The sequence below is a fragment of the Pristis pectinata genome, chromosome 3, assembly GCF_009764475.1.
Source record: "Pristis pectinata isolate sPriPec2 chromosome 3, sPriPec2.1.pri, whole genome shotgun sequence".
NCBI classification, from domain to species: Eukaryota; Metazoa; Chordata; class Chondrichthyes; order Rhinopristiformes; family Pristidae; genus Pristis; species Pristis pectinata.
In genome coordinates, this window is record NC_067407.1 from 144,345,311 (window position 1) to 144,372,828 (window position 27,518).

Below are 27,518 nucleotides of genomic sequence, written 5' to 3' on the forward strand. Positions count from 1 at the left end.
TGGTATCAGTGAATGTTACACGGGCTGAAGGAACTGTCCACCTGCTGCTGTGGTTCGGGAGCAGACAAATGCCACAGGCAATGATCGAGCCAGTTTCTGCAGCACAGCTGATGTTGTGGTGATAGAGGGTTCTGGTTCCTGATTCCTTCTGCCTTTCTGCTTCCTCTTACATAGAACATAGTCCTTACTGTGTGGAGACAGGTTTCAATTCCTTTGAGCATGTGTGACATGCAGCTCAGATCTGGGACCACTGAATGTGCACATTTAAATACTTGCAAAAAGTCCTTCACCGCACTGCACAAACGTCAGTAATCAAATGACATGTAGTGGGACCCAATTCACAAGGGGACAAAACAGAGAGGAAGATTAGAGAGACACACAAACATGTAAAATGATTTATTACATTAATCAACTCAATCAGCAAGTTTTATGCAGAAAAAAGTGACCCCTGACCCAATTCTCCCAAAACAAGAACAAGGTTCCAGCGACAGTCCTAAACTTGGATGCAGGGCAGGGATAGCATGGGTTAGGTAGAGATAAAGCTTCTTCTACACTGTCCCCTCACAAAAAAATACAGATTAGACATAAAGTAAGATTCCCACTACACAGTCCCATCAAACAGGCTGTGGAAACCAGTCCAAGTTCCAGTTGAGACTCTATAAAGCATCCAAGCAAATGTTTTACATTAACACAGGTCTTCGTATCCTCACCTCTAGCGCCTTCCCTGGGCTTAGTGTTGATCAGAATGTGCACAGCTGTAACACCCAGGCCTGGGGTGGGGTGGGGTGGGGTGGGGTGGGGTGGGCTTGTTACAGGGGCTGCTGCTGTCCAACTTTGGTCTGACCAGAAGCTTCCCTACATGATGTAACAGCACGAATGATCCTGTGGGAATTGTCCTGTCTCCTGCAGGGAAGTTCTCCTGCTCCAGACCCCATGTTGAATTAGGAAAAGCTGAACTTTTGATAGAGGCAAAGCTACTCACTGGCTGTGCCTGTACTCCTCCGAACTGCGAGTCAGGGTCTGCCAGTACTGCCAGCTAACAGCCACCAGGAACATGGCCAGCGACAGGTAAATGGGAGAGAGGTTACTTCGGGACATCAGCTCCCTTTCACTCTGGCTCAGTGTCTCCACCTTCATCACAATCTGCCGTGTTCCAGCTCCAGAGCTCCCTGTGCCTGGAACCTTCTGTCCAATCTGGGAGAGAAAGAATTAGGCAGGGTGATCACCTCAACCTGTGTGTGGGAAGTACCCTTTCCTGTGAGATACTCACCACTCGAGAGTACTGTCGAAACATTCCTTTCACAGCCTCCATATTCGTGGCCTCCAGCATCAGTGTGACAGCCTGACCTTTCCGGATCTTCACCACACCACGGAAAACCTGTGGGTTGTTGTAACAAGCAGCCAGAGTGGCAATGGCCATCACCTAAAGTAGAAGGGCAGAGCTTCAGGGAGATACAGCAAGGGAACATGAACAGGCAACCAACACACCTTTGCCCCAATCCGTTCTGTCGGGGTACATTACCTGTGGAATAGCACAGAAATTGAAAACGCTCTGGTTATGGAGTCGAGACAAGTACTTGATGACGTCTGGGACATGTTGTAGAGCATTGGTTATCAGCTCGTTCAGGCACTGCAGCGCTGCCTGAATGTTTGGGGGCCTGGTGAAGTCAGACAGCTTCTCTGCGTACTTACTCCACACCTGAAACACAACAAAAAAAACTGGAGGCTTCGTAGGCTTCACTTCGGAGCAGATAAGTTTTTCTTTTTATTAAGTTTGAAGTATAAGGCTTAGTTTTTTTTAAATAGGGTTAGAATTTACTAGGGTTAGTTTTTTTAATAAGTGTTTTAAAAGTTTTTAGTGGTCGAGTGGGGGCTGGACTACGCAGGCGCGGTGCGGGCAGTTTAAAAAGCCAACTGCCTGTACAGCAGGCAGCGTCGGAGCGGGCAGCTGAGTGAGTGGGAGCAGAGTGTTCTGGGCTTTGGCTCAAGGAGCTTCGGCGTAAAGGGGTAAGGCAGGTGAGTAGCTGGTAGGTAAGCAAAGGTAAGGTTACCTGTTATCTGTGATAAATATTTATGTAGAATATCAGGAGGGGTAACTAAGAGCAGCGGCCAGTGTGTGAGTGGCTCAGGGTAGGAGTGGAGCCTTGAGAAGTATTGAGTATAGGAGTTGGAATGTTTTAGTGAGGTTGTATAAGTCATTGGTGAGACCAAATTTAGAATATTGTGTGCAGTTCTGGTCGCCGAACTACAGGAAGGATGTCAGTAAGATTGAAAGAGTGCAGAGGAGATTTACAAGAATGTTGCTGGGTCTTCAGGAGTTGAGTTATAAGGAAAGATTGAGCATGTTAGGACTTTATTCCTTGGAGCGGAGAAGAATGAGGGGAGATATGAGGTTTATAAAATGATGAGGGGCATAGACAGGGTTAATGCAAGTAGGCTCTTTCCACCTAGATTAGGAGAGATTACGAGGGGACATGGCTTTAGGGTGAAAGGTTTAGGGGGAACATTAGAGGGAACTTCTTCACTCGTGGTAAATGCGGGCTCGCTCTTAACTTTTAAGAGTAAATTGGATAGATACATGGACGAGAGAGGTCTGGAAGGGTATGGGCTGGGAGCAGGTAAATGGGACTAGCAGAATAATGTTTCGGCACAGACTAGAAGGGCCAAATGGCCTGTTTTCTGTGCTGTAGTTTTCTATGGTTCTAACAACAGCAGGAGATAACCAGAGTCACTACACTTCAACACCAGTCATCAGAACAAAGGACGATTCTGGACAGGAGGTTTTGAAAAGACATTTCAGGAAAGGTTAAATCTGCTGGTCAATGGGTCAATAACTATGAAATTAAGCTCAACTCCAAACGAGGCCTCATAATGCAACATCTACACCCAGCCAGGGCGGAGGTGTTTAAGACCACACAACTGTCACCCATTCATTTTCTGTTTCCTTTATAAGAATGGAGAGAGAGGACGTTTGGCCGCTCAGCAGCAGAGTTTATTTGTTTAGAGTTGAGCAAGAAAGGTACTGCCATGCTACAATGGGTACACTACAAGCCACCAACTAGCGAGATGGAGACAGAGGAGCAAACATGCAGGAAAATGGAGACAGGGTATGAGAAAAGAATACCAGGTAACATGAAAGGGTATTCAGAAACATCTCATCATAGAACACAGAAGAGTACAGCATAGGGACAGGCCCTTTGGTCCATCACGTTGGTGCCAACCAGGGTCCTATATAGCTGCAACAATACCTCCCAGCTCCTAAATTCAATTCCACGATTAATGAAGGAAAATACACCATATGCCTTCTTAACCACAGAGTCAACCTGTGCCGCTGCTTTGAGTGTCCTACGGACTCAGACCCAAAGATCCCTCTGATTCTCCACACTGCCAAGAGTCCTACCATTAATACTATATTCTGCCATCATATTCGACCTACCAAAATGAACCACTTCACACTTATCTGGGTTGAACTGCATCTGCCACTTGTCACGAACCAGCAACAAAAGAAACACACTGAGCATGATTCAGTGTTAAAAACTATTTTATTAATTACTACTTATGATAATACGTAAAATGAAAGTAAAAATGTTAGTATGTTAGAATTCAAAAATGTTAAACCTCGAACGTTAACCCCAAAACTAAACTCTTTGTGTGTGTGTGTGACAAAGTCCCAAACTCCAAGTTCCGGAATGGTTCTTAAAGTTCAGTTCCGCAAGTCATAAGGTGAAACATGAGAAAGGGCTTCTTCAACAACCACCGTTGTCTGAAGATAAGACGTAGATGTAGAAAAACAGAGAGAGAGTACATACAAAATCCAAATGTTCTACGATGGAACCCAAACGACACTCCAGTGTTTACTCGGTAGTGAATTCCTCACCCCGAAAAGCATCCGAATCGTGGTCGTCCACACACAAATACCTGTTTCCTTCTACAGGTCAGCAACAAAGTGAACTCCACCGGATTACTTCTAACTTCCATACATGGATTTCAGTGGCAGACACAGTTATTGTTTCATCCATCGATAGAAAACACTAGCAGGCTGGTGTCTCTCTCCCTTCTCTCTCTCCTTCTTCTTCTAACTTCTTCAACAACGTCATTACATCCTTTATCTTCTATTGACGTAAGCACGCCCCACACACACATATACACACACACTCTCTATCTTAAAGGGACTTTCACTGAGTCCGTAACACACTTCTCAGCCCAACTCTGCATCCTATCTGTGTCCCTCTATAACCTCTGACAGCCCTCCAAACTATCCACAACACCTCCACAAACTTACTAACCCACCCCTCCACTTCCTCATCCAGGTCATTTATAAAAAGCACAAAGAGTAGTAAACATAGTCAGCATAGCTTTAAGGGCAGGTCCTGCCTTACGAGCCTGATTGAATTTTTTGAGGATGTGACTAAGCACATCGATGAAGGGAGAGCAGTAAATGTAGCGTATGTAGATTTCAGCAAGGCATTTAATAAGGTACCCCATGCGAGGCTTATGGAGAAGGTGAGGAGACATGGGATCCAAGGGGACATTGCAGTGTGGATCCAGAACTGGCTGGCCCACAGAAGGCAAAGAGTAGTTGTTGATGGGTCGTATTCTGAGTGGAGGTCGGTGACCAGTGGTGTACCTCAGGGATCTGTACTGGGACCCTTACTATTTGTGATTTTTATAAACTACCTGGATGAGGAAGTGGAGGGGTGGGTTAGTAAGTTTGCAGATGACACGAAGGTTGGGGGTGTTGTGGATAGTTTGGAGGGCTGTCAGAGGTTACAGAGGGACTTAGATAGGATGCAGAGTTGGGCTGAGAAGTGGCAGATGCAGTTCAACCCAGATAAGTGTGAAGTGGTTCATTTTGGTAGGTCAAATATGTTGGCGGAATATAGTATTAATGGCAGGACTCTTGGCAGTGTGGAGGATCAGACGGATCTTGGGGTCCGAGTCCATAGGACACTCAAAGCGGCTGCGCAGGTTGATTGTGGTTAAGGCGGCATCTGGTGTATTGTCCTTCATCAATCGGGGAATTGAATTTAGAAGCCGTGAGGTATTGTTGCAGCTATATAGGTCCCTGGTCAGACCCCACTTGGAGTACTGTGCTCAGTTCTGGTCGCCTTACTACAGGAAAGATGTGGAAGCCATAGAGAGGGTGCAGAGGAGATTTACAAGGATGCTGCCTGCAATGCGGAGCATGCCTTATGAAAGCAGGTTGAGGGAACTCGGCCTTTTCTCCTTGGAGCGACGGAGGATGAGGGGGGACCTGATAGAGGTGTATAAGATGATGAGAGGTATTGATAGGGTAGATAGTCAGAGGCTTTTCCCCGGAGCTGAAATGGTGGCCACAAGAGGACATAGGTTTAAGGTGCTGGGGAGTAGATATAGAGGAGATGTCAGGGGTAAGTTTTTTTTACTCAGAGTGGTGAGTGCGTGGAATGGGCTGCCGGAAGTGGTGGTGGAGGCTGATACGATAGGGTCTTTCAAGAGACTGTTAGATCGGTACATGGAGCTGAGTAAAATAGAGGGCTATGGGTAAGCCTAGTAATTTCTAGGGTAGGGATGTTCGGCACAGCTTTGTGGGCCGAAGGGCCTGAATTGTGCTGTAATTGTTCTATTTTCTAGTAAGGGTCCCAGAACAAACCCGAGGTACACCACTGGTCACCGACCTTCATGCAGAATACAACCCTTCAACAACTACTCTTTGCCTTCTGTGGGCCAGCCAGTTCTGGATCCACACTGCAATGTCCCCTTGGATCCCATAACTCCTTACTTTCTCAATAAGCCTTGCATGGGGTACCTTATCAAATGCCTTACTGAAATCCATATACACTACATCTACTGCTCTCCCTTCATCAATGTGCTTAGTCATATCCTCAAAAAAATTCAATCAGGCTCGTAAGGCAGGACTTGCCCTTAACAAAGCCATGCTGACTATTCCTAATCATATTATACCTCTCCGAATGTTCATAAATCCTGCCTCTCAGGATCTTCTCCATCAGCTTACCAACCACTGAGGTAAGACTCACTGGTCTATAATTTCCTGGGCTATCTCTACTCCCTTTCTTGAATAAGGGAACAACATCCGCAACCCTCCAATCTTCTGGAACCTCTGCCGTCTCCATCGACGATGCAAAGATCATCGTCAGAGGCTCCGCAATCTCCTCCCTCGCCTCCCACAGCAGCCTGGGGTACATCTCATCTGGTCCCGGTGACTTATCCAACTTGGTCTGATGCTTTCCAAAAGTTTGAGCAACTCGTCTTTCCTAATATCTACATGCTCAAGCTTTTCAGCCCGCTGCAAGTCCTCACTACAATCCCCCAGATCTTTTTCCGTGGTGAATACCGATGTAAAGTATTCATTAAGTACCTCCGTTATTTCTTCCGGATCCATACACACTTTCCCACTGCTGCACTTGATTGACCCTATCCTTTCGCATCTCATCCTCTTACTCTTCACATACTTGTAGAACACCTTGGGGTTTTCCTTAATCTTGCCCGCCAAGGCCTTCTCATGCCTCCTTCTGTCTCTCCTAATTTTCCTTCTTAAGCTCCTTCCTGTTAGCCTTATACTCTTCCCGATCTCTAACATTACCTAGCTCTCTGTACCTTTTGTAAGCTTTTCTTTTCCTTTTGACCTTAGAGGTTTATACAATTATGAGAAGCATATAAAGGATGTAATCAAAGTCTTTTTCAAGTCCTGTCCTCTTTTGGAAAAATATTGGAAAGACATTTTTAATATTATTTCAACTGTATTGAATATTGATTTACAACCCCATCCTAGTACTGCAATTTTTGGGTTACCAATGATGGATTCTGGCCATTTATCCGCTTCTGCTTGTCATATGATTGCTTTTACTACATTAATGGCCAAGAGATCCATTCTATTTAAATGGAAGGACCCTATACCCCCTACCACATTTCAATGGTTTTATCAAACTATAACATGTTTAAACTTAGAAAAAGTTAGGAGTGGCACTGTTGATCCTTCGCTTAAATTTGAGGAAGTTTGGAGTTCATTTATTCAATATTTCCATATGATATAAGCTGACCTTTTTCAGATCCCTTTCAATAACCTTTGAATATAGAGGAGCAGAGCTGACGACATAATTTTTTTTTAAACCGAAGAAATATCAGTCCAGTTTTTCTTTTGAAGCTTTTGGTTTGCTTTTGATTATTATTATACTTTTTGATTTGGGGCTCTCTTTTCATACAATCAAATTCTTTTCAATTTCTTTTTTTTGCATTATGTACACTTAGCAAGAGGGCGGGAGGTCTAGATGACATATTTTACTCCTTGTGAGTATATATTAACTGTCATTATTGTTATCCTGATCTTCTCGCACCAGATGTATAATTATTAATGTTGTGTATATTAATTTGAATTAATTTGAAATTCAATAAAAAGATTGAAAAAGAAAGAAAGTCTTTTTCACAGGATAGGGGAGCCTAAAACTAGAAGGCATAGGTTTGGGGGGTGGGGGGGTGCAGATGGTGCATGTCGGTACCAATGACATAGGTAGGAAGAGGGATGAGGTCCTGTGCAGTGAGTACAGGGAGTGAGGAGAGAAACCAAAAAGCAGGATCTCAAAGGTAGTAATCTCTGGATTGCTCCCAGTGCCACGTGCTAGTGAGGGTACATAGAACATAGAACAGTGCAGCACAGGAACAGGCCCTTCGGCCCACCATGTCTGTGCCGACCATGATGCCAATCCAAACTAATCCCATCTGCCTGCACATATCCCTCCATTCCCAGCCTGTTCATGTGCCTGTCTAAGTGCCTCTTATACTAACATATCTGCTTCCACTTCTCCTGGCAGCCCGCTTCAGGCACCTGTCAGAAGTCCTTATACGACGAGATGGACTCTTGACCTCACAATCTACCTTGTTATGACCTTGCACCTTAAAATAGCTCAAATGAATGCTTGGCTGAGGAGCTGGTGCAAGGGGCAGGAATTCAAGTCCTTGGATCATTGGGATCTCTTCTGGGGTAGGGGGTGACCTGTACAAGAGAGATGGGTTGTACCTGAACTGGAGGGGGATCAATATCCTGGCTGGGGGATTTGCTGGTGCTACTTGGAAGGATTTAAACTAGAGTGGCAGGGAATGGGATCCTGAGCAGTAGAGAGGCTGATGAGAAATCAGGGAATAACGAGAGCTAGTTTAGTCATTAGGGTAGACAGAAGCACAGAGTTTCAAGGAATGAGAAGTGATCTCACTGAGAGGGGAACTGAGAGTAGAAGCCAGGAGAGTATTTCCTCAGGCAGGAGAGTAGAGAACTGAAGGGCATGGTTTCATGACAAGTAGTTGCTCATTTCAGATGGCAATGAGGAGAGTCTACACACAGAATAGGAATCCTTAGAATATTCTACCCCAGATGTGGAGAGATCTTTGGACACAGCAGGAACTGGAGCATGCAGGAATTATGCACATATGTCTATAATACACAGGGTGAGCCCTGAACTTATTAACAAATTACAACATAGGGACCAAGAGAGCACATGGCCTGCCCATCACCACCTTTCACACCCTTTTCTCCCCGCCCACAGAGACAGACGTACCTCTTGGGGCCAAAACTCACGACCCTCTTGCTGGTCTTCCAGGTAATCCCGAATGATGTTTGTTTTCTGCAGGAAGAGGCCCATGGAATTCGCCAGCTCTGTGTCCTCCCCAACGACAGGATCCTCCAGCTCAGAGGCTGCGAATAAACGGGATAGGCCAATGCCCACTAGGCCAGCCACGTAGTGGCAGTACTGAGGACAAAGGAGGGAAAGGCTATCAGAGAGATCGGACAGCTCCACAGTCACACCACACCACAGTCACATCCTTCAGCGGACAGTCTCAGCCACACTCCCTCAGTCCAGGCACAGACAGCATCACACCATCGTTACAGGACTGGAGGCAGCCATTCTGCCCCTCAAGTCCATTCTGTTCCCATACAAGAGAAATCCAGCTGGTACCAGTCCCTGCCCTCTGCCCATCCTTTCCCTTCAGAGAGTATCCAGCTCCTGCTTCAGCACTGCTCTGACACTGCGTCCAGCTGGTGCACTCCAGACCCCGGTCCCTCGCTGCGCGGGGTGCGGACCCCGGTCCCTCGCTGCGCGGGGTGCGGACCCCGGTCCCTCGCTGTGAGAGAAAGCTTTCCTCACCTCACTTTTGGTTTGTTTTTTTTTTACAAAAACCCTTCATTCCTGGTCCTTGAGCCTGCTGGGGTAACATAGGATACAGGTACATTCTCCTCACGGCCAGCAGTGCGACTGGCGGCACCTAATGCCACACCTTCAACCCAACATTCCCAGCTTGTTCATCCATACCGTGTCCCATTCCTTGATCGACTCAACTCTCTTCTCCAAGAATTCTGCCATTCCCAATCCCATCTTGTGGCAAATATTAGCAATCACATCCTGGTAAACCTTGGCCAGTGAGCGAAACTCCAGCGAGATCTGGATCAGGGAGAGAGACAGAAAATGACAGCGCGTGCAGAGAGAGAGGCCACAGTGCAAATTATACGGCAAAGTGTTGCTGGGGGGTGGGGGGGGTGGAGTGCCCAACTGCAGAGAGAGTTGCACCCCCCGCCCCCCCCCCCCCCCCCAAAGGCAACATCCTGCTGAACCTCTTCTGCACCCTCTCCAAAGCCTCCACATCCTTCCTGTATGGGATGACCAGAAATACTCCACATGTGGCCCGACCAAAAGTTTATATGGCAGCAACGTGACTTCTCGACTTTTGTACTCAATGCCCTGAGCAATGAAGGCAAGAATGCTGCAAGCCCTCTCTACTACCCTACCCACATGTGTTGCCACTTTCAGGGAGCTATCAACTTAGGCCCAGAGGTCCCTCTGTACATCAATGCTTCTGAGAGTCCTGCCATTTACTGTATAGGTTCCTCTTACATTTGACTTCCCAAAGTGAAACACCTCACACTTGTCCGGATTAAACTCCATCTGCTATTTCTCTGCCACATTTCCAACTGATCTACATCCTGCTGAATCCTTTGACAACTTCCTCAATATCCACAACTCTGCCAATTTTTGCCATCTGCAAACTTACAAATCAGCCCACCTATGTTTTCATCCAAATCATTTATTTAGTGATGTCCCAGCACTGTTCCCTGCAGAACACCAGTGGTCACAGGCCTCCAGTCAGAATAACACCCCTCCACCACTACCCTCTGTCTTCTGTGACCAAGCCAATTTTGAATCCAATCTACCAATTCTACATGGATCCCATGTGCCTTCATCTTCTGGACCATCCTATCATGAGTGACTTTGTAAATGCCCTACCAAAGTCCATGTATACAACATCCACCGTCCTGCCCTCAATCATCTTTGTCAACTTCTCAAAAAACTAAAGTTTGTGAGACATGACCTGCCCCCCCACAAAACCATGCTGACTATCCCTAATAATCCTATGCTTTTCCAGTTGTGAATAGATCATAAGTTTAAGAATCTTCTCCAATAATTTTTCCCTACCACTGATGTAAGGATCACTGGCCTATAATTTCCTGGTTTGCTCTGTTGTCCTTCTTAAACAAAGGAACAGCACTCATTATTCTCCAGTCCTCTGGGACCTCACCTGTGGCTAAAGAGGATACAAAGATCTCTGTCAATGCCCCAGCGGCCTCCTCTCTTGCCTCTGTCAATAACCTGGGATGGATTCCATCAGGTCCATGGGACTTATCCACCTTACTGTTCTTCAAGAGACCCAACACCACCTCCTTCTTGATATCAATGTGTCCTAGAATATCCGCATACCAGTCCCTGATCTCACTATCCTCCATGTCCTGCTCCTCGGTGAATACCAATGCAGAGTACTCATTTACTACCTCACCCATTTCCTGTGGCTCCAGGCATAAATTCCCTCCCCTGTCCTTGAGTGGTCCTACCCTCTCTAGTGACCATCTTGTTTTTAATGCATGTATAAAACACCTTGGGATTGTCTTTACTCCCACTTGCCAAGGTCACTTCATGGCCCCCTTTAGCCCTGCTGATTCTTACAAACAATTGAGTTTTTTTTTGAGGTGATGAAGATGATTGAGGTTTGGGCAGAGGATAGAATGCAGAACAATACAGCGCTGGAATAGACCTTTGGCCCACAAGGCTGTGCCGAACTAATGTCTCCTGCTTCCTTTATATTCCTCAAAGCCCCTGTCCAATTTCTGCTTCCCAAATACATAAGCTTCCTTTTTGACTTAATTTCCAACATCTTTTGTCATCCAAAGTTCCCAAACCTTGCCATTTCTCTTCCTCTCAGGAACATGTTGGTCTTGAATTCTGACCAGATGGCCTAGAACAAACCTAGCCTATCCAATCTTTCCTTATAACCACAGCCCTCCATTCTGGGCAACATCTTGGTGAATCTCTTCTGCACTCTCTCTGTTGCTGCCACATCCTTCCTGTAGTGTGGTGACCAGAACTGTACACAATATTCCAAGTGCAGTCTAACAACTGTTTTGTATAACTGTAACTTTAATTTTCTACACTAACCTCATGTGTGAATTTATCAAGTCTTCTGAAAGTGCAAATACACCACACCCACTGTTTCTCCCATCTACATCCTCAGATATTTACTGTAGGTTTGTCAGATTTCCCTTTTATACATCAATGTGGGTTCTCTCAACCTGTTGATGTTCTCTGTGTCTCCTGTAACTACACCCTTCATTATAGCATTTCCCCTCTACTGATGATAGGCTAACCACTTGTCAGTTGTGTTCTCACACCCTCCAATCAGCAGGAATTGTTCTGTAATGTATGGAAATCTGGAAGACGACAATAAATGCATTCACTGTTTCCATGGTTACTTGTTTCGTACTGTGGGATACAGATTATAAGATCCTGGGGACTGATCAGTCTCCTGTCCCATTAATGTCAGCAGCATTACTTTTTCTAAGGGACCTTGGATTTCTATATATCTAGGATGACAGGGGCTGATCAGGGATAGTCAGCATGGGTTTGTGTGGGGGAGATCCTGTTTCACTAATTTGAGCTTTTTTGAGGAGGTAACAAAGTAGATTGATGTAGAGCAGCAAATATTGTCTATATGGACTTCAGTAATGCATTTGACAAGGTCTTACATGCTGGGCTGGTCCAGAAGGTTAAGGTACATGGGATCCAAGGCAAGCTGGCTAATTGGATCCAAAACTGGCTTGGTGAAAGGAGGCAGAAGGTGGTCGTGGAAGGATGTATTTTCTGATTGGAAGTCTGTGACTAGTGGTGTACCACAGAGATTAGTGCTAGGACTGTGGCTTTTTGTGATATTTATTAATAACTTGGATGTGAACATAGGTAGTCTGATTGGTAAGTTTGCAGAAGACACAAAAATTGGTGGTGTAGTGGATAGCGAGGAAGGTTCTCCAAGGCTACAGCAGGATATTGACTACCAGCGCCTCTACTTCCTCAGGAGGCTAAAGGAATTTGGTTTGTCCCCTTTGACTCTCACCAACTTTTACCGATGCACCATAGAAAGCATCCTATCTGGGTGTATCACGGCTTGGTATGGCAACTGCTCTGCCCAGGACCGCAAGAAGCTGCAGAGAGTTGTGGACACAGCCCAGCGCATCACGGACACCAGCCTCCCTTCCTTGGACTCTGTCTTTTCCTCTTGGTGAAGCAGCCAGCATAATCAAAGACCCCACCCACCTGGGACATTCTCTCTTCTCTTCCATCAGGTAGAAGATACAGGAGCCTGAGGGCATGTACCACCAGACTCAAGGACAGCTTCTACCCCACTGTGATAAGACTATTGAACGGTTCCCTTATACAATGAGATGGACTCTGACCACACGATCTACCTTGTTGTGACCTTGCACCTTATTGCACTGCACTTTCTCTGTAGCTATGACACTTTACTCTGTACTGTTATTGTTTTACCTGTACTACTTCAATGCACTCTGTACTAACTCAATGTAACTGCACTGTGTAATGAATTGACCTGTATGATAGGTTTGTAAGACAAGTTTTTGACTGTACCTCGGTACGAGTGACAATAATACCAACATACTGGTGGGGAGGTTTGCTAAGGCTACTGGGGAGAGTTTAAGCTAGAATTGTTGGGGGGTGGGATCCGTATTGGAGAGACTGCGGAGGTGGTGTTTGGCTCTCGAGTGGAGGAGGCTAGGAGTGGGTGCCGTGGGCAGGTGATATAGAAGGGACGTGTTCAGATAGGCTTGTGTCTATTTTAACTCAAGGAGTGCTGTGAACAAGGCGGATGAGCTTAGAGCTTGGATTGATACTTGGAGCTATGATGTGGTGGCCATTATGGAGACTTGGATGGCTCAGGGACTGGAATGGTTGATTCAAGTGCTGGGTTTTAGATGTTTCAGGAAGGACAGGGAGGGAGGCAGGAGAGGTGGGGGAGTGGCACTGTTGATCAGAGATAGTGTCACGGCTGCGGAAAAGGTGGACGTTGTGGAGGGATTGTCTACGGAGTCTCTGTGGGTGGAGGTTAGGAACAGGAAGGGGTTGATAATGGTGCTGGGTGTTTTTTTTATAGGCCACCCAATAGTGACAGGGTTATTGAGGAGCAGATAGGGAAGCAGATCCTGGAAAGGTGTGAGAATAACAGTTGTTGTGATGGGGGATTTTAATTTCCCAAACATCGATTGGCATCTCCAGACAGTGAGGGGTTTAGATGGGATGGAGTTTGTTAGGTGTGTTCAGGAAGGGTTCTTGACACATTATGTAGATAGACCTACAAGAGGAGAGGCTGTGCTTGATTTGATATTGGGTAATGAACCTGGTCAGGTGTCAGATCTCTCAGCGGGTGAACATTTTGGTGATAGTGATCATAATTCTATCTCCTTTACGTTAGCACTGGAGAGGGATAGGAACAGACAGGCTAGAAAGGTGTTTACTTGGAGTAAAAGGAATTATGAGGCTCTCAGGCAGGAAATTGGAAGATTAAATTGGGAACAGATGTTCTCTGGGAAAAGTATGGAAGATAGGTGGCAAATATTCAGGGGATATTTGTGTGGAGCTCTGAAATGTTCCGATGAGACAGGGGAGTCATGATAGGATACAGGAACCGTGGTGTATGAAGGCTATAATAAATCTAGTCAAAAGGAAAAGAAAAGCATACAAAAGGTACAGAGAGCTAGATCTCTCTGGAGGAATACAAGGCTAAAAGGAAGGAACTTGAAGATTAGGAGAGCCAGAAGGGGACATGAGAAGGCCTTGGCGGGCAGGATCAAGGAAAACCCCAAGGTGTTCTACAAGTATGTGAAGAGTAAGAGGATGAGATGCGAAAGGATAGGGCCTATCAAGTGCAGCAGTGGGAAAGTGTGTATGGATCCGGAAGAAATAGCAGAGGTATTTACGTCAGTATTCACCACGGAAAAAGATCTGGGGGATTGTAGTGGGGAATTGCAGTGGCCTGAAAAGCTTGAGCATGTAGATATTAGAAAAGAGGTGGTGCTGAAACTTTTGGAAAGCATCAAGTTAGATAAGTTGCAGGGACCGGATGAGATGTACCCCAGGTTGCTGTGAGAGGTGAGGGAGGAGATTGCGGAACCTCTGACGATGATCTTTGTGTCGTCCATGGAGACGGGAGAGGTTCCGGAAGATTGGAGGGTTGCGGATGTTGTTCCCTTATTCAAGAAGGGGAGTAGGGATAGCCCAGGAAATTATAGACCAGTGAGTCTTACTCAGTGGTTGCTAAGCTGATGGAGAAGATCCTGAGAGGCAGGATTTATGAACATTTGGAGGGGTATAAATTGATTAGGAATAGTCAGCATGGCTTTGTCAAGGGCAGGTCCTGTCTTACGAGCCTGATTGAATTTTTTGAGGATGTGACTAAGCACATCGATGAAGGGAGAGCAGTAGATGTAGTGTATATGGATTTCAGCAAGACATTTGATAAGGTACCCCATGCGAAGCTTATGGAGAAGGTGAGGAGACATGGGATCCAAGGGGACATTGCAGTGTGGATCCAGAACTGGCTGGCCCACAGAAGGCAAAGAGTAGTTGTTGAGGGGTCATATTCTGAGTGGAGGTCAGTGACCAGTGGTGTATCTCAGGGATCTGTACTGGGACCCTTATTATTTGTGATTTTTCATAAATGACCTGGATGAGGAAGTGGAGGGGTGGGTTAGTTAGTCTGCAGCTGACACGAAGGTTGGGGGTGTTGTGGATAGTTTGGAGGGCTGTCAGAGGTTACAGAGAGATATAGATAGGATGCAAAGTTGGGCTGAGAAGTGGCAGATGCAGTTCACCCAGATAAGTGTGAAGTGATTCACTTTGGTAGGTCAAATATGTTGGCGCAATATAGTCTTAATGGTAGGCCTCTTGGCAGTGTGGAGGATCAGAGGGATCTTGGGGTCCAAGTCCATAGGACGCTCAAGGTAGCGGTGCAGGGTGACTCTGTGGTTAGGAAGGCATATGGTGTATTGTCCTTCATCAATCGGGGAATTGAATTTAGGAGCCGAGAGGTATTGTTGCAGTTATATAGGTCCCCGGTCAGACCCCACTTCTAGTATTGTGATCAGTTCTGGTCACCTCACTACAGGAAAGATGTGGAAGCCATCGAGAGGGTGCAGAGGAGATTTACAAGGATGCTGCCTGCAAATGCGGAGCATGCCTTATGAAAGCAGGTTGAGGGAACTCGGCCTTTTCTCCTTGGAGAGACGGAGGATGAGGGGGGACCTGATAGAGGTGTATAAGATGATGAGAGGTATTGATAAGGTAGATAGTCAGAGGCTTTTCCCCAGGGCTGAATTGGTGGCCACGAGAGGACATAGGTTTAAGGTGCTGGGGAGTAGATATAGAGGAGATATCAGGGGTAAGTTTCTTTTACTCAGAGAGTGGTGAGTGCGTGGAATGGGCTGCCGGCAACAGTGGTGGAGGCGGATACGATAGGGTCTTTCAAGAGACTGTTAGATAGGTACATGGAGCTGAGTAAAATAGAGGGCTATGGGTAAGCCTAGTAATTTCTAGGGTAGGGACATGTTCGGCACAGCTTTGTGGGCCGAAGGGCCTGAATTGTGCTGTAATTGTTCTATGTTCTAATAAACTAATACCAATACCAATATAGATCAGTTAGAGGGTTGTGTGGAGCATTGCCAACAAATGCAAGGTGATACATTTTGGGAAGTCAGAAGAGGTAGGACATAAACAGTAAATGATTAGGCATTAAGTATTATTGGTGAACCTTGTGGTTAAAGTCCATAGTTCCCTGAAAGTAGCACACAGGTCAATAGGATGGTGCAGGCAGCACAAGGCACATTTGCCTTCATAGGTTGGGTCACAGAATACAAGAGTTGGGAATGTGACGATGCAACGTTACAAAACACTGGATGGACTGAACATGGAGTACTGTGTACAGTTCCGGTCACCACACTATAGAAAAAGATGTGAGGACAGTGCAGAGAACATTCCCCAGGATGCTGCTGGATTGGGGACTTCTGTTATGGGGAGAGACTGGATAGTCTGGGCCTGTTTTCCCTGGAGTGAAAGAGGCTGAGAGGCAGTTATTCAACCCACTGAGTTGAGAGATGAAGAACAGGAAGACATTTGAGATGGGTGTACAGGTGTCGGGGGTAATGGTGAAGACAGGTGTTCTGGGTCTGCTCCCTCCACATTGCTGACTGAGGATACATACCGATGGGAAATCCTGCAGCACCTGGCGATCCTTCTCCTGACTCTGGCTGTACCTCCACTCCGGCTGGTACAGGTAAGTGTGGAAATTCTGCAACATGGGGACCTTTTCCTCCAGAGGAATGGACATATCGTCCTCCACTGTGTCGAGAGCCCGTAGCACCAGGTAGAAGATGCACACTGCCTGCCTGTAGAGTAAGAGCAGACTTAGTCCAAGCCAAGAGCTGGTCAATCCCAGCAATCCAACTGCTGCTCACTTGTCCAGTTTGCATCCGCTCTCTTCTCCCAGTCTACAAGAAATCTCTCACCTTAAGTCTCCATCCAGTGCTTGAATGACGGCAGCAAAACTGCGGCTTGTCTGGTTCAGATATACGTAGCAGGTTTTCAAGGTCTCGCTTATCGAGTCCTGGAAAACAGACACACCACATCACTGCCCTGCCACTTCACAACCTGCATCAACACCCACCCTGGCCCCTCTGCGTAGGCACTGAGCTGTCACCGTCTCCCACACGTCCTCCTTCCACACTGCATTCTATGGACAGAAACTATTGACAGTACAAGGGTTGTAGACTCAGCCAGCTCCATCACGGGCACAACTCCCCCACCATCGAGGATAGCTACAGGAGGTAGTGCATCAAGGCATCCATCATCAAGGATCCTCACCACCCAGGACATGCCCTCTTCTCGTTACGACCAACAGGGAGGAGGTACAAGAGCCTGAAGACCCACGCTCAACAATTCAGGAACAGCTTCTCCCCCTCCACCATCAGATTTCTGAATGGTCCATGAACAGTACCTTCCTATTCCTTTTTTTTACACTATTTATTTATTTTTGTAATTTATAGTAATTTTATGTCTTTGCACTGTACTGCTGCCACAAAACAACAAATTTCACATCATACAAGTCAGTGATAATATATCTGATTCCTCTCTTCTAACCCCCCCATCCTCTCCTCTCCCCTCCCCCATCCTCTCCCTACCCCCTCACCCCCCACCTCCCATCCTCCCTCCTCTCCCCTCCTCTCTTCTACCCCACTCCTACCCCTCTCTTGGCGGCCCCTCTAGTCCAAACCTGTGGTGGTCACCCTGCTCCCACCGCTCTCCTGACGACTCACTCCCAGCTACCCATTACTGTGTCATGCCAGGTTGTGTCCAATAACAAAGCTTATTTTGCATCTTTAAGTGAGCAAGTGCCTTAAGTGCTCAGACAAAGCCTGTGGTCATCACGCTGGGAAACATCAGGGCCAAGGGCTAGAAGCTCAGTCAGTTAGGTGTTCAGGCCAAGACCAACCCTGCAAATTGGGGAGTGGGACCTGGTTCTCCCTCCCTCTCACATGTTTCCCCCCTTCCCCCCAATAACCCTCCCTCTGTCCCAGCTTCTGCCTGTCCAGGAGAGGCTGATCCTCTCTGCCCACAGCAGGCCAATCCCCTATCCAGCACGGTGCAGGAGGGATATACCCCCTTCCCCCAACCCCTTCCAAATCTAGGAGTCACAATTCCCATTCCAACCCAGAAGGTGTAGCCCCGCCCCCCACTCCCCAACACAGACACGTGGACCTCTGTCCCTACCCTCGGAACTCCCCCAAACCCCATGCCTGGTTGGGGAATCAGAGCACTGCCACCCATTGCTCAGGGTGGCACACACCCCACCGCCACCCTCACTTCCTAATACCAAGCAGCAGCTGTGGCTTGTACCCCACAGGACAGCGAAGCTGCTGAGAAGAACGACTTTCTCGGTGAGGTCCCCAGTTCGACATCCACAAGCACCAGGTGCTGGGACTGCCCATTTGCTGCTGCTCGACCCGCCCAGCACGAGAGGCAAGGTGCCCAGGACAGCCTGCAGAGGGCTGCCCGCTGGCATGGACACAGAAGAACGCGAGGCTGTGGCAGAGCACTGCGGCGGGAGTCACACTGCACAGCACGCAGGGCCAAGGGCCAGGCACTCCGGGCTGCACAGTACATGTCTGCTGCTCCTGTAATCCACACAGGCCTTGCACCAACTTCAGCCCCACTCCGATTAGTTCATTGCTCCGGAACTTTCAACAGAGGACGGTCACTCCTTCGACATCAACAGCCAGCAGTCAACAAAACTGAAGCTCAACCCACCCCTGGGACTCAGCCAGCCAATCACAGTGCTCTGTGGGGCAGGCAGCAAATGAAAGAGCTCACAGTGCATCCAGTCAGCCAATCACAAACCTCTCAGGGGGCCCAGCCAATCAATCACACAGCCCACAGAAACATGTCCAGTCGTTTACAGAACTCACGGGGAAGCCCAGCTAGCCAATCAGGAAATTTGCAGTGAAACTCGTCAGCCAATCACAGAGCTTGTAGTCCATTGATATGGTAACAAGCTGCCATTAACTCTTTAGCAACAACAGGCACTAAAGATGAACTCTTTATCTGCCAATTCTACCTCGTCGTGGCCCTTGCACTTTATTGTCCACCCGCACTGCACTTTCTCTGTAACTACAATATTATACTCTGCATTTTGCTTTTCTTTTTACAACCTCAAAATAATTATGTATGGCATGAACTGTCTGGAAGGCAGGAAGACAAAAGCTTATCACTGTATCTCAGTACATGTGACAGTAAGAAGGTAAGATTTCTTTATTAGTCACAATCAAAATATGGTGAAATTCATCTTTCGCGTGGAGTGTTCTGGGGGCAGCCCGCAAGTGTCGCCACACTTCCTGCGCCAACATAGCATGCCCACAACTTCCTAACCCGTACATCTTTGGAATGTGGGAGGAAAAAGGAGACACAGGGACCAATTACCAATACATTTCTTTTGCAGATTTTAACTAGTAAAACACCCCCAGACCTTTGCTGCACCTTTGGGCTCAGTACTCAGCCCCTTCCTTCTTTGTAATATTAATTATAAGATAAGATTCTTTATTAGTCACGTACATCGAAACACACAGTGAAATGCATCTTTTGTGTAGAGTGTTCTGGGGGCAGCCAGAAACCAAAGCACTCGGAGGAAACACACACAGTCACGAGGAGAACGTACAAACTCCTTACAGACAGCGGTGGGAATTGAACCTGGGTCTCTGGCACTGTAATAGTGTTACACTAACCACACTACCATGCCTGCTCATTAGTGATACAAACGTAAACGTTACATCACAGTCAGAGTTGTATAGTATAGGAAAAGGCCTTTCGGCCCACCATATCCATGCCGACCTTTTTGCCCAGCTACACCAATCCCATTTACCCACATCAGGACCGCATCCTTCTATGTCTTGCCTACTTAAGTCCCTGTCTAAATATTCGTTAAATGTAGTGACTGTATCGGATTCCACCACCTCTTCTGGCAGCGAGTTCCAGATATCACCCTCTTGCAGTGAAGACGAGTGTGTAATACTCCTTCTTCACCCACTCTCAGGGAACTATGGACTCGAACTCCAAGGTCCCTCTGTTCATCAACATTCCTTCATGACCTCCCATTTACTGTGTAGGTCCTACCCCAGATTTGACTTCCCAAAATGCATCACCTCACACTTGTTGACATTAAGTTCCATCTCCCAACAGTCTGCCCAACTCTCCATCTGATCTATGTCCTGCTGGAGCCTTAGACAACCTTCCTCACCATCCACAACACCACCTACTCAAGTTATCTGCAAACATAATAGTTATGGCTTCTACATTCACATCCAAGTTGTTAACAGGCATCACACACACAAGGGTCCTAGCACCAATCCACCACTGGTTACCAAATTCCAATCAGAAAAGCATCCATTACCCTCTGCCTCCTATAACCAAGCCAATTTTGGATCCAATTAAAAACACAAGAGACTGCAGATACTGGAATCTAGAGCAAAAAACAATCTGGGCATCAACATCTTGGGGGATCTATCCTGGGCCTAACACATTGATGCAATCACAAAGAGGGCACGCCAGCGACTACTTTATTAGGAGTTTGAGGAGATACGGTATGTCATCAAAGACTCTCGCAAATTTCTACAGGTGTACAGTGGAGAGCATTCTGACTGGTTGCATTACAGCCTGGTACGGAGGCACCAATGTCCAGGAACGAAAGAGGCTGCAGAGGGTTGTAGACTCAGCCAGCTCCATCACGGCAACAACTCTTCCCACCATTGAGGACACCTTCAAGAGGCAGTGCCTCAAGAAGGCAGCACCCATCACTAAGGACCCTCTCCACCTGGGACATGCCCTCTTCTCATTACTACCATCGGGGAGAAGGTACAGGAGCCTGAAAACCCACACTCAATGATTCAGGAACAGCTTCTTCCCCTCTGCCATCAGATTTCTCTATAGTCCATGAACACTACTTCATTATTCCTTTTTTTTGCACTATTTGTTTTGTAATTTAAAGTAATTTTATGTCTTTGCACTGTACTGCTGCTGCAAAACAACAAATCAGTGGGTTGAGCAGCATCTGTGGAGGGAACAAGATGACTGGTGTGTCTGATCGAGACCCTGCATTTATCCTGTCTGCTTTGGAGCCAATTAGCCTTCTCACCTTGGATTCCATGTGCTTTAACCTCTGGAGCAACCTACGTCAGCACCTTATCAAATGCCTTAGTAAAGTTCACACAGAAACATCTACTGGCCTGCCTTCATCAATGGAGGCACGAAGTGGTCTATAGATGGTACAAAAACTCTCCATGTGGTCGACCATAAGGAGGAAATTTTTAGACTACAGGAAAGGTAAACATGAATATCAAACAAATGCAATAAAGTCTGAAATTAAAGCATAAATTGCAGGTCAAGCAGCAGCTAATGAAAGAGAAACAGAGTGAAGTTTCAGGTCAGATGGAGCAGTGGAGGCTGAGGGGAAACCTAACTGAGTGACACGTAATCATGAGGTGCATAGAAAATAACTTCTTCCGTAGCAGAGGTGTCAAAAACTAGAGGGCATAGATTTAGAGGGATCAGAGGAGGAATGTCTTTCACCAAGAAAGTGGTCAGAATCTTGTGCACACTGCAGGAGGGGATGATGGAGGTAGGCAATCTTACAACATCTAAGAACATTTGAGTCCTGATGCCGGGTTTTAACCCAAATTGTTGATAATTCCTTCCCCCCCCACAGATGCTGCCTGACCCACTGAGTCCCTCTAGCAGATTGTTGCCCCAGATTCCTAGCAGCAGCCATCTCTTGTGTCAACATTTAAGTATCCAGATGAGCGCTGGATACTTAAATGTTGACACAGACCAAGGCACAGACCCACACTCAACGTTTCAGGAACAGCTTCTTCCCTCCGCCAACAGATTTCTGAACGGTTCACGAACACTACCTTGTTATTCCTCTTTTGCACTATAAGCTACAAAAATAAATAAAGTAATTTTTATGTCCTTGTGTCTTACACTGCACTGCTGCCACAAAACACATTTCATGACATATGTCAGTGATAATAAACCCGATTCTGAATCAAATGCTGGTAAATGGGATTTGATGGGTAAATGGTAAATGCTGGTAGATGGTACTTTGTGGTCATCAGGGATACAGTGGGTTGCAGGGACTGGTTCTGTGCTGTACAACTTTATTACAGGAGAGATTGACTGCCCTGGAGAGGGTGTAGGGGGGATTTTTGAGAATGTTGCCAGGAATGGAAAATTGGAGGTGTGAGGTAAGGTTGCACTGCCTGGGCAGTGGAAACGAAGATTTTTGACTCCTCTGCTACGGGAGTTAGATCCTTCCTATTTACTCCATCGTACCTTTCCATAATTTTATAACCTTTAATGAAATCTTCACAATCTCACTTTAGACTGGAGTGGTGACCAGTTCTAAGAGACAGACTGACACCAGGCAGAGTGAGAGCGAGAGCGAGAGAGAACTGGAGAAGAGGCTGTCGGACACCTAAGGTTCCCTCTGGCATCGTATTAGATCAGTTCATTGACTGATTGGTTGTTAAGCATTCTTTTCTTCTGTATTTTAGTGAAGTGGTTAATGTGGACTTTATATAATCCTAATAAAGTAGTTTTTCCATAGTCTTTAAGATAACATGTGTAGTTCCGAATACCTCTTGCTACTGAATCAGAGAAGAACAAGGAACAAGGAATGAATTTTAAAATTCATTACAAGTGCCTCTACTTTCTCAGCAGGATCAGGAAATTCAGCACGACCCCCATGACCCTCACCAGTTTTTACAGATGCACTGTACTGCGGCCACAGAACAACAAATTTCTCATCATACGTCAGTAATAATAAACCTGATTCTGATAGCATCCAGTGGTGTTTGCTCCATGATTAACTCTTCATGGTGCACAGACGTTGCGGTTCTGTCTCAGTCCTGCTCCCCTGACCTGGAACATCTGGCGGTCAAGTGTCGTCCGTTCTACCTGCTGAGGGAGTTCTCTGCCGTCATCCTAGTAGCGGTGAACATCATTCCACCCAGCAAATGTCAGGGTTTGCATGCCATTACTTCCTACAAGATGAAACCTAACAGCATAAACAGCAGTGATGCTTCACTCCCCGATGAGCACCCTTTTATGCACTCTTTGAAAGGGAGAATAACACTACACCAGCATCGGTGACCCTGTGATCTCTGTCTCTGATGCTGACATCAGAACATCCTTCAAGAGGGTGAACCGTCGCAAGGCATCAGGCCCCAACGGTGTACCTGACAGGGTACTGAAAGTCTGTGCCAACCAACTGGCTGGAGTGTTTAAGAATACCTTCAACCTCTCACTGCTGCAGTCTGAGGTCCCCACCTGCTTCAAAAGGGCATCAATCATACCAGTACCCAAGAAGAGCAGAGTGAGCTGCCTCAATGACTATTGCCTGGTCGCACTCACATCTACTGTGATGAAGTGCTTTGAAGGTTGGTCATGGCGAGATTTAACTCCTGCTTGAGCAAGGACCTGGACCCGCTGCAATTTGCCTACCGCCACAACAGGTCTGCATCAGACGCAATCTCACTGGCTCTCCCCTCGTCTTTGGTGCACCTAGACAACAGCAAGATATACGTCAGGCTGATGTTTATCGACTGCAGCTGGGCATTCAACACCATCATCCCCACAGTACTAATCAATAAGCTTCAAAACCTGGGCCTCTGTACCTCCCTCTGCAACTGGATCCTCGACTTCCTTATTGGGAGACCACAGTCAGTGCAGATCGGTAGTAACATCTCCTCCTCACTGACAATCAACCCAGGTGCACCTCAAGGATGTGTGCTTAGCCCATTGCTCTACTCTCTCTACATTTTGTTTGGCTCGGCACAGCTCAAACGCCATTTATAAATTCGCCATTGACACCACTGTGGTTGGGGGAATCTCAGATGGCGATGAGGCAGCGTACAGGAGTGAGATAGATCGGCTGGTTGAGTGGTGTTGCAACAAGAACCTCGCACTCATCAGCAAGACCAAGGAACTGATTGTGGACTTCAAGAAGGGGAAATCGGGAGAACACACACCAGTCCTCATTGAGGGGTCAGCGGTGGAAAGGGTGAGCAGCTTCAAGTTCCTGGGCATCAACATCTCAGAGGATCTATCCTGGGCCCAACACACTGATGCAATCACAAAGAGGGCACATCAGTGGCTCTACTTCATTAGGAGTTTGCGGAGATTTGGTACGTCAAAGACTCTTGCAAATTTCTACAGATGTACAGTGGAGAGTATTCTGACAGGTTGCATCACCATCTAATATGGAGGCTCCAATGCGCAGGATTGGAGGCTGCAGAGGGTTGTAGACTCAGCCAGCTCCATCACAGGAACAGTCCTCCCCGCCATCGAGGATATCTTCAAAAGGCAGTGCCTCAAGGAGGCACTATCCATCATTAAGGACCCTCGCCACCTGGAACATGCCCTCTTCAAGTTACTACCATTAGTGAGGAGGTACAGGAGCCTGAAGACCCACAATCAACGTTTCAGGAACAGTTCCTTCCCCTCCACCATCAGATTTCTGAATGGTCCATGAGTCCATGGACACTACCTCATTATTCCTCTTTTGTATTATTTATTTATTTCTGTAACTTATAGTAATTTTCATGATTTTATGTCTCACACTGTACTGCCGTCACAAAACAACACATTTCACAACATATGTCAGTGATGATAAACCTGATTTTGATTCCTATTCTGCATCACAGCTTGGTATGGCAACTGTTCTGCCTGGGACAGGAAGAAATTGCAGAGATGTGAACACAGCCCAGTCTACCTTGACAACCAGCCTCCCCTCTATGGACTCTGTATACACTTCTTGCTGCCTCAGGAAAGCAGCCAACAGAATGAATGATCCCACCCCAAACATTCTCTCTTATCCCCCCCACCCCGTGGAGGAGATGGAGGGGAGGGGAGGGGTGGGGATGTGGGGAAGGAAGGAAGTGGTGGGGATGTGGGGGTGGGGGAAGCAAGGGACAGGGAATGTGGGAGGGGGAGGAGGGGAGGGGGATGTGTGGGGGTAGGAGGGATGTGGGATGTGGTGGTGGGGGGAGGGGATGTGGTGGGGGGGGGAACAGGACCGTTTCGAATGAATGAATACACAACCACCCCACGGCTCCGGGGGGGGGGGGGGGGGGAAGCCCCAGCATGGTGCCGAGATGTGAATGGGGGGGAGGAGAATGGGGGGGGAATGAGGGGGATGGTGGGGGGAGGATGTGGATGTGGGGAGGGGGATTGGGGTGGAATAGGGGAGCGGGGTGAGGGAGGGGGAATGAGGGGGATGGGGTGGGGATAGGATGGGGAGCAGGGTGAGGGAGATGAGGGTGGGGGCGATGGGATGTGGGTGGGGGAGGGGGTGAGGGGAGGGGTGGGATGGGGATATGTGGGTGGGATGGGGTGGGGCAGGGTGGGATGGGGGAGAGGGTGAGGGGCGGGGTGGGAGTGGGATGGGGGGGATGGGGAGGGGGAGGGGGTGGGAGTGGGATGGGGGGAGGGGCGGGAGTGGGATGGGGGGAGGGGCGGGAGTGGGATGGGGGGAGGGGTGGGGGAGGGGTTGGGGAAGCCCCACCACACGGCGCCGGCTGTGGATGGGCAGCAACGAGCCGACAGCCCGGGGCGAGGGGACCGGGTGCTGACACTCACCGCCCGCGGGCCGCCGGGCCCGGGCCCCAGCTTGTACTTGATCAGGTTCAGCAGCTCCTCCGGGTGTCCGAGCGACCGCAGCAGATCCATCGGCCAGAGTGCGCGGCTCCCGTCGGGGTGGCCCTCAGCCCGGCTCCCGCTGCCCGCCCCCGGGCTTCGCCGCCTCTCCCCCGGGATCCGACCTTCTTCCTCCGGGTTACAGACTCCGCTTCCCCCGCGATCCGGCCTCACTCCCGCCGCCTCTCCCCGGGATCCGACCTCCTTCCCCCGGGTTACAGACTCCGCTTCCCCCGCGATCCGGCCTCACTCCCGCCGCCTCTCCCCGGGATCCGACCTCCTTCCCCCGGGTTACAGACTCCGCTTCCCCCGCGATCCGGCCTCACTCCCGCCGCCTCTCCCCGGGATCCGACCTCCTTCCCCCGGGTTACAGACTCCGCTTCCCCCGCGATCCGGCCTCACTCCCGCCGCCTCTCCCCGGGATCCGACCTCCTTCCCCCGGGTTACAGACTCCACTTCCCCCGCGATCCGGCCTCACTCCCGCCGCCTCTCCCGTTGTCCAGGCGACCGCTGCTCTTGCAGCAAGTGCTCGTGCGCGACGTCACTAGGGCGGAGGCAGTGATTGGGCCGACCCGCCTCGGACCAGGAAGCAGCAGCCAATGAATAGTCGGTAAAGGGGGAACACACCAGAGCTCCTCCGGCAAAGCAGCCAATCAGCCCAGAGCTCGCATCGCCTCATCCCCGCCCACTGCCGCATCCGCCGTAAACATCAGAATATCGGCGATACCGTAAATGTGGCAATAGCAGCGTATGACAGTAAAAGCCAGTAAAACATCCAAACGCCCCAATGGGAACTCATAAATTACAGAAAATTCTTCACTCCCATTTATCAATTCCCACACTTAACCCAAACCACAGTTACAGAAAATTGGAATTGGAATATTATTGTCACTTGTCTTGCATACCGTTTGCACAAATCAATGCATCACATCAGTGCATTGAGGCAGTGCAGGGTAAAACAATACCGAACGCAGAGTAAAGTGTCCCAGTTACAGAGAAAGTGCAGTGCAGGCAGACAATAAGGTGCAAGGGCTGCGACGAGGTAGATTGTGAGGTCAGGAGTCCACCTCATCGTACTAGTCTGATAACAGCGGGGTAGAAGCCGTCCTCGAGCCTGGGGGTACGCGCTTTCAGGCTTTTGTGTCTTCTGCCCGATGGGAGGGGGGAGAAGAGAGAATGTCTGGGGCACAACACAGAAGGAAGCCAATCGGCCCAAAGTCTCTGTGCTCTCTCCGTGACTCCCCTGTCTGCTCGTCCCCTCCCCACCAATCACCCTCCAGGCACTCATCCCTGCAACCGTGCAAAGTGCCACACCTGCCCCTACACCTCCTCCCTCACCACCATTCAGGGCCCTAGACAGTCCTGACCGCTTCGTCGAGCACCTTCGCTCCGTCCGCTGCAGCAGCCAGGACCTCCCGGTGGCCGCCCACTTCAATCCACATCCCACTCCCACACTGACATGTCTGTCCACGACTCCTCTACTGCCACATTGAGGCCAGACGCAGGTTGGAGGAACAACACCTCAAATTCCATTGGTAGTCTCCAACCCGATGGCATCAACATTGATTTCTCTAACTTACGGTAACCCCTCCCCTGTCCTTCCCCCACCTTTTTTTTCCCTTATCCTTCTGGTCCCTTTACCCCTCGCTTTCCCCTCCCCTGCCCCCACAACCTGCCCATCACCCACACCTTCCTCCCTCTGCCCATCACCCACACCTTCCTCCCTCTGTCCCCATCTCCTTCCCTTTATTCCACTGTCCTCCCCATCAAATTCCATCTTCTTCAACCCTTTGCCTCTTCCACCTTATCACCTCCCAGCTTCTCACATCATTCCCACTCTCTCCCTCCCCCACCCACCTACCTTCCCCCTCACCTGGACTCACCTACCACCTGCCAGCT

General features: G+C 48.3%; 1 protein-coding gene across 7 annotated transcripts; it reads right to left on the reverse strand.

Moving 5' to 3' along the window:
* Window positions 1-381: 381 nt before the first annotated feature.
* fdft1 (farnesyl-diphosphate farnesyltransferase 1) lies at window positions 382-26,143 on the reverse strand. 7 transcript variants are annotated; one of them, XM_052012703.1, is made up of 9 exons: window positions 25,563-26,143; window positions 23,427-23,486; window positions 16,886-16,983; window positions 16,582-16,765; window positions 9,303-9,431; window positions 8,550-8,741; window positions 1,523-1,699; window positions 1,271-1,423; window positions 382-1,194 (listed from the first exon to the last, which is right to left on the reverse strand). In XM_052012703.1, exons 4-9 carry the CDS (start codon window positions 16,705-16,707, stop codon window positions 979-981), a joined length of 993 nt encoding a protein of 330 aa, XP_051868663.1. In that variant the 5' UTR covers window positions 16,708-16,765; window positions 16,886-16,983; window positions 23,427-23,486; window positions 25,563-26,143; the 3' UTR covers window positions 382-978. The 7 variants fall into 7 exon arrangements, with proteins under 7 accessions (XP_051868663.1, XP_051868664.1, XP_051868660.1 ...); XM_052012704.1 differs by having other exon boundaries at window positions 23,337-23,486; XM_052012700.1 differs by lacking the exon at window positions 23,427-23,486 and having other exon boundaries at window positions 25,563-25,744; window positions 25,897-26,137.
* Between the last annotated feature and the right edge of the window lie 1,375 nt (window positions 26,144-27,518).

Bases quoted from the DNA above. Each gene is read 5' to 3' on its own strand.
- fdft1 (XM_052012698.1), bottom strand. From the start codon at position 18,539: ATGTACTGTGCAGCCCGGAGTGCCTGGCCCTTGGCCCTGCGTGCTGTG. The intron at 9,432-16,581 runs GTATGTATCCTC...TCCCTGATCCAG, and splicing joins TGCTGCAGGATTTCCCATCG to ATCTCGCTGGAGTTTCGCTC. The intron at 1,195-1,270 runs GTGAGTATCTCA...TTTCTCTCCCAG, and splicing joins TTCGACAGTACTCTCGAGTG to ATTGGACAGAAGGTTCCAGG.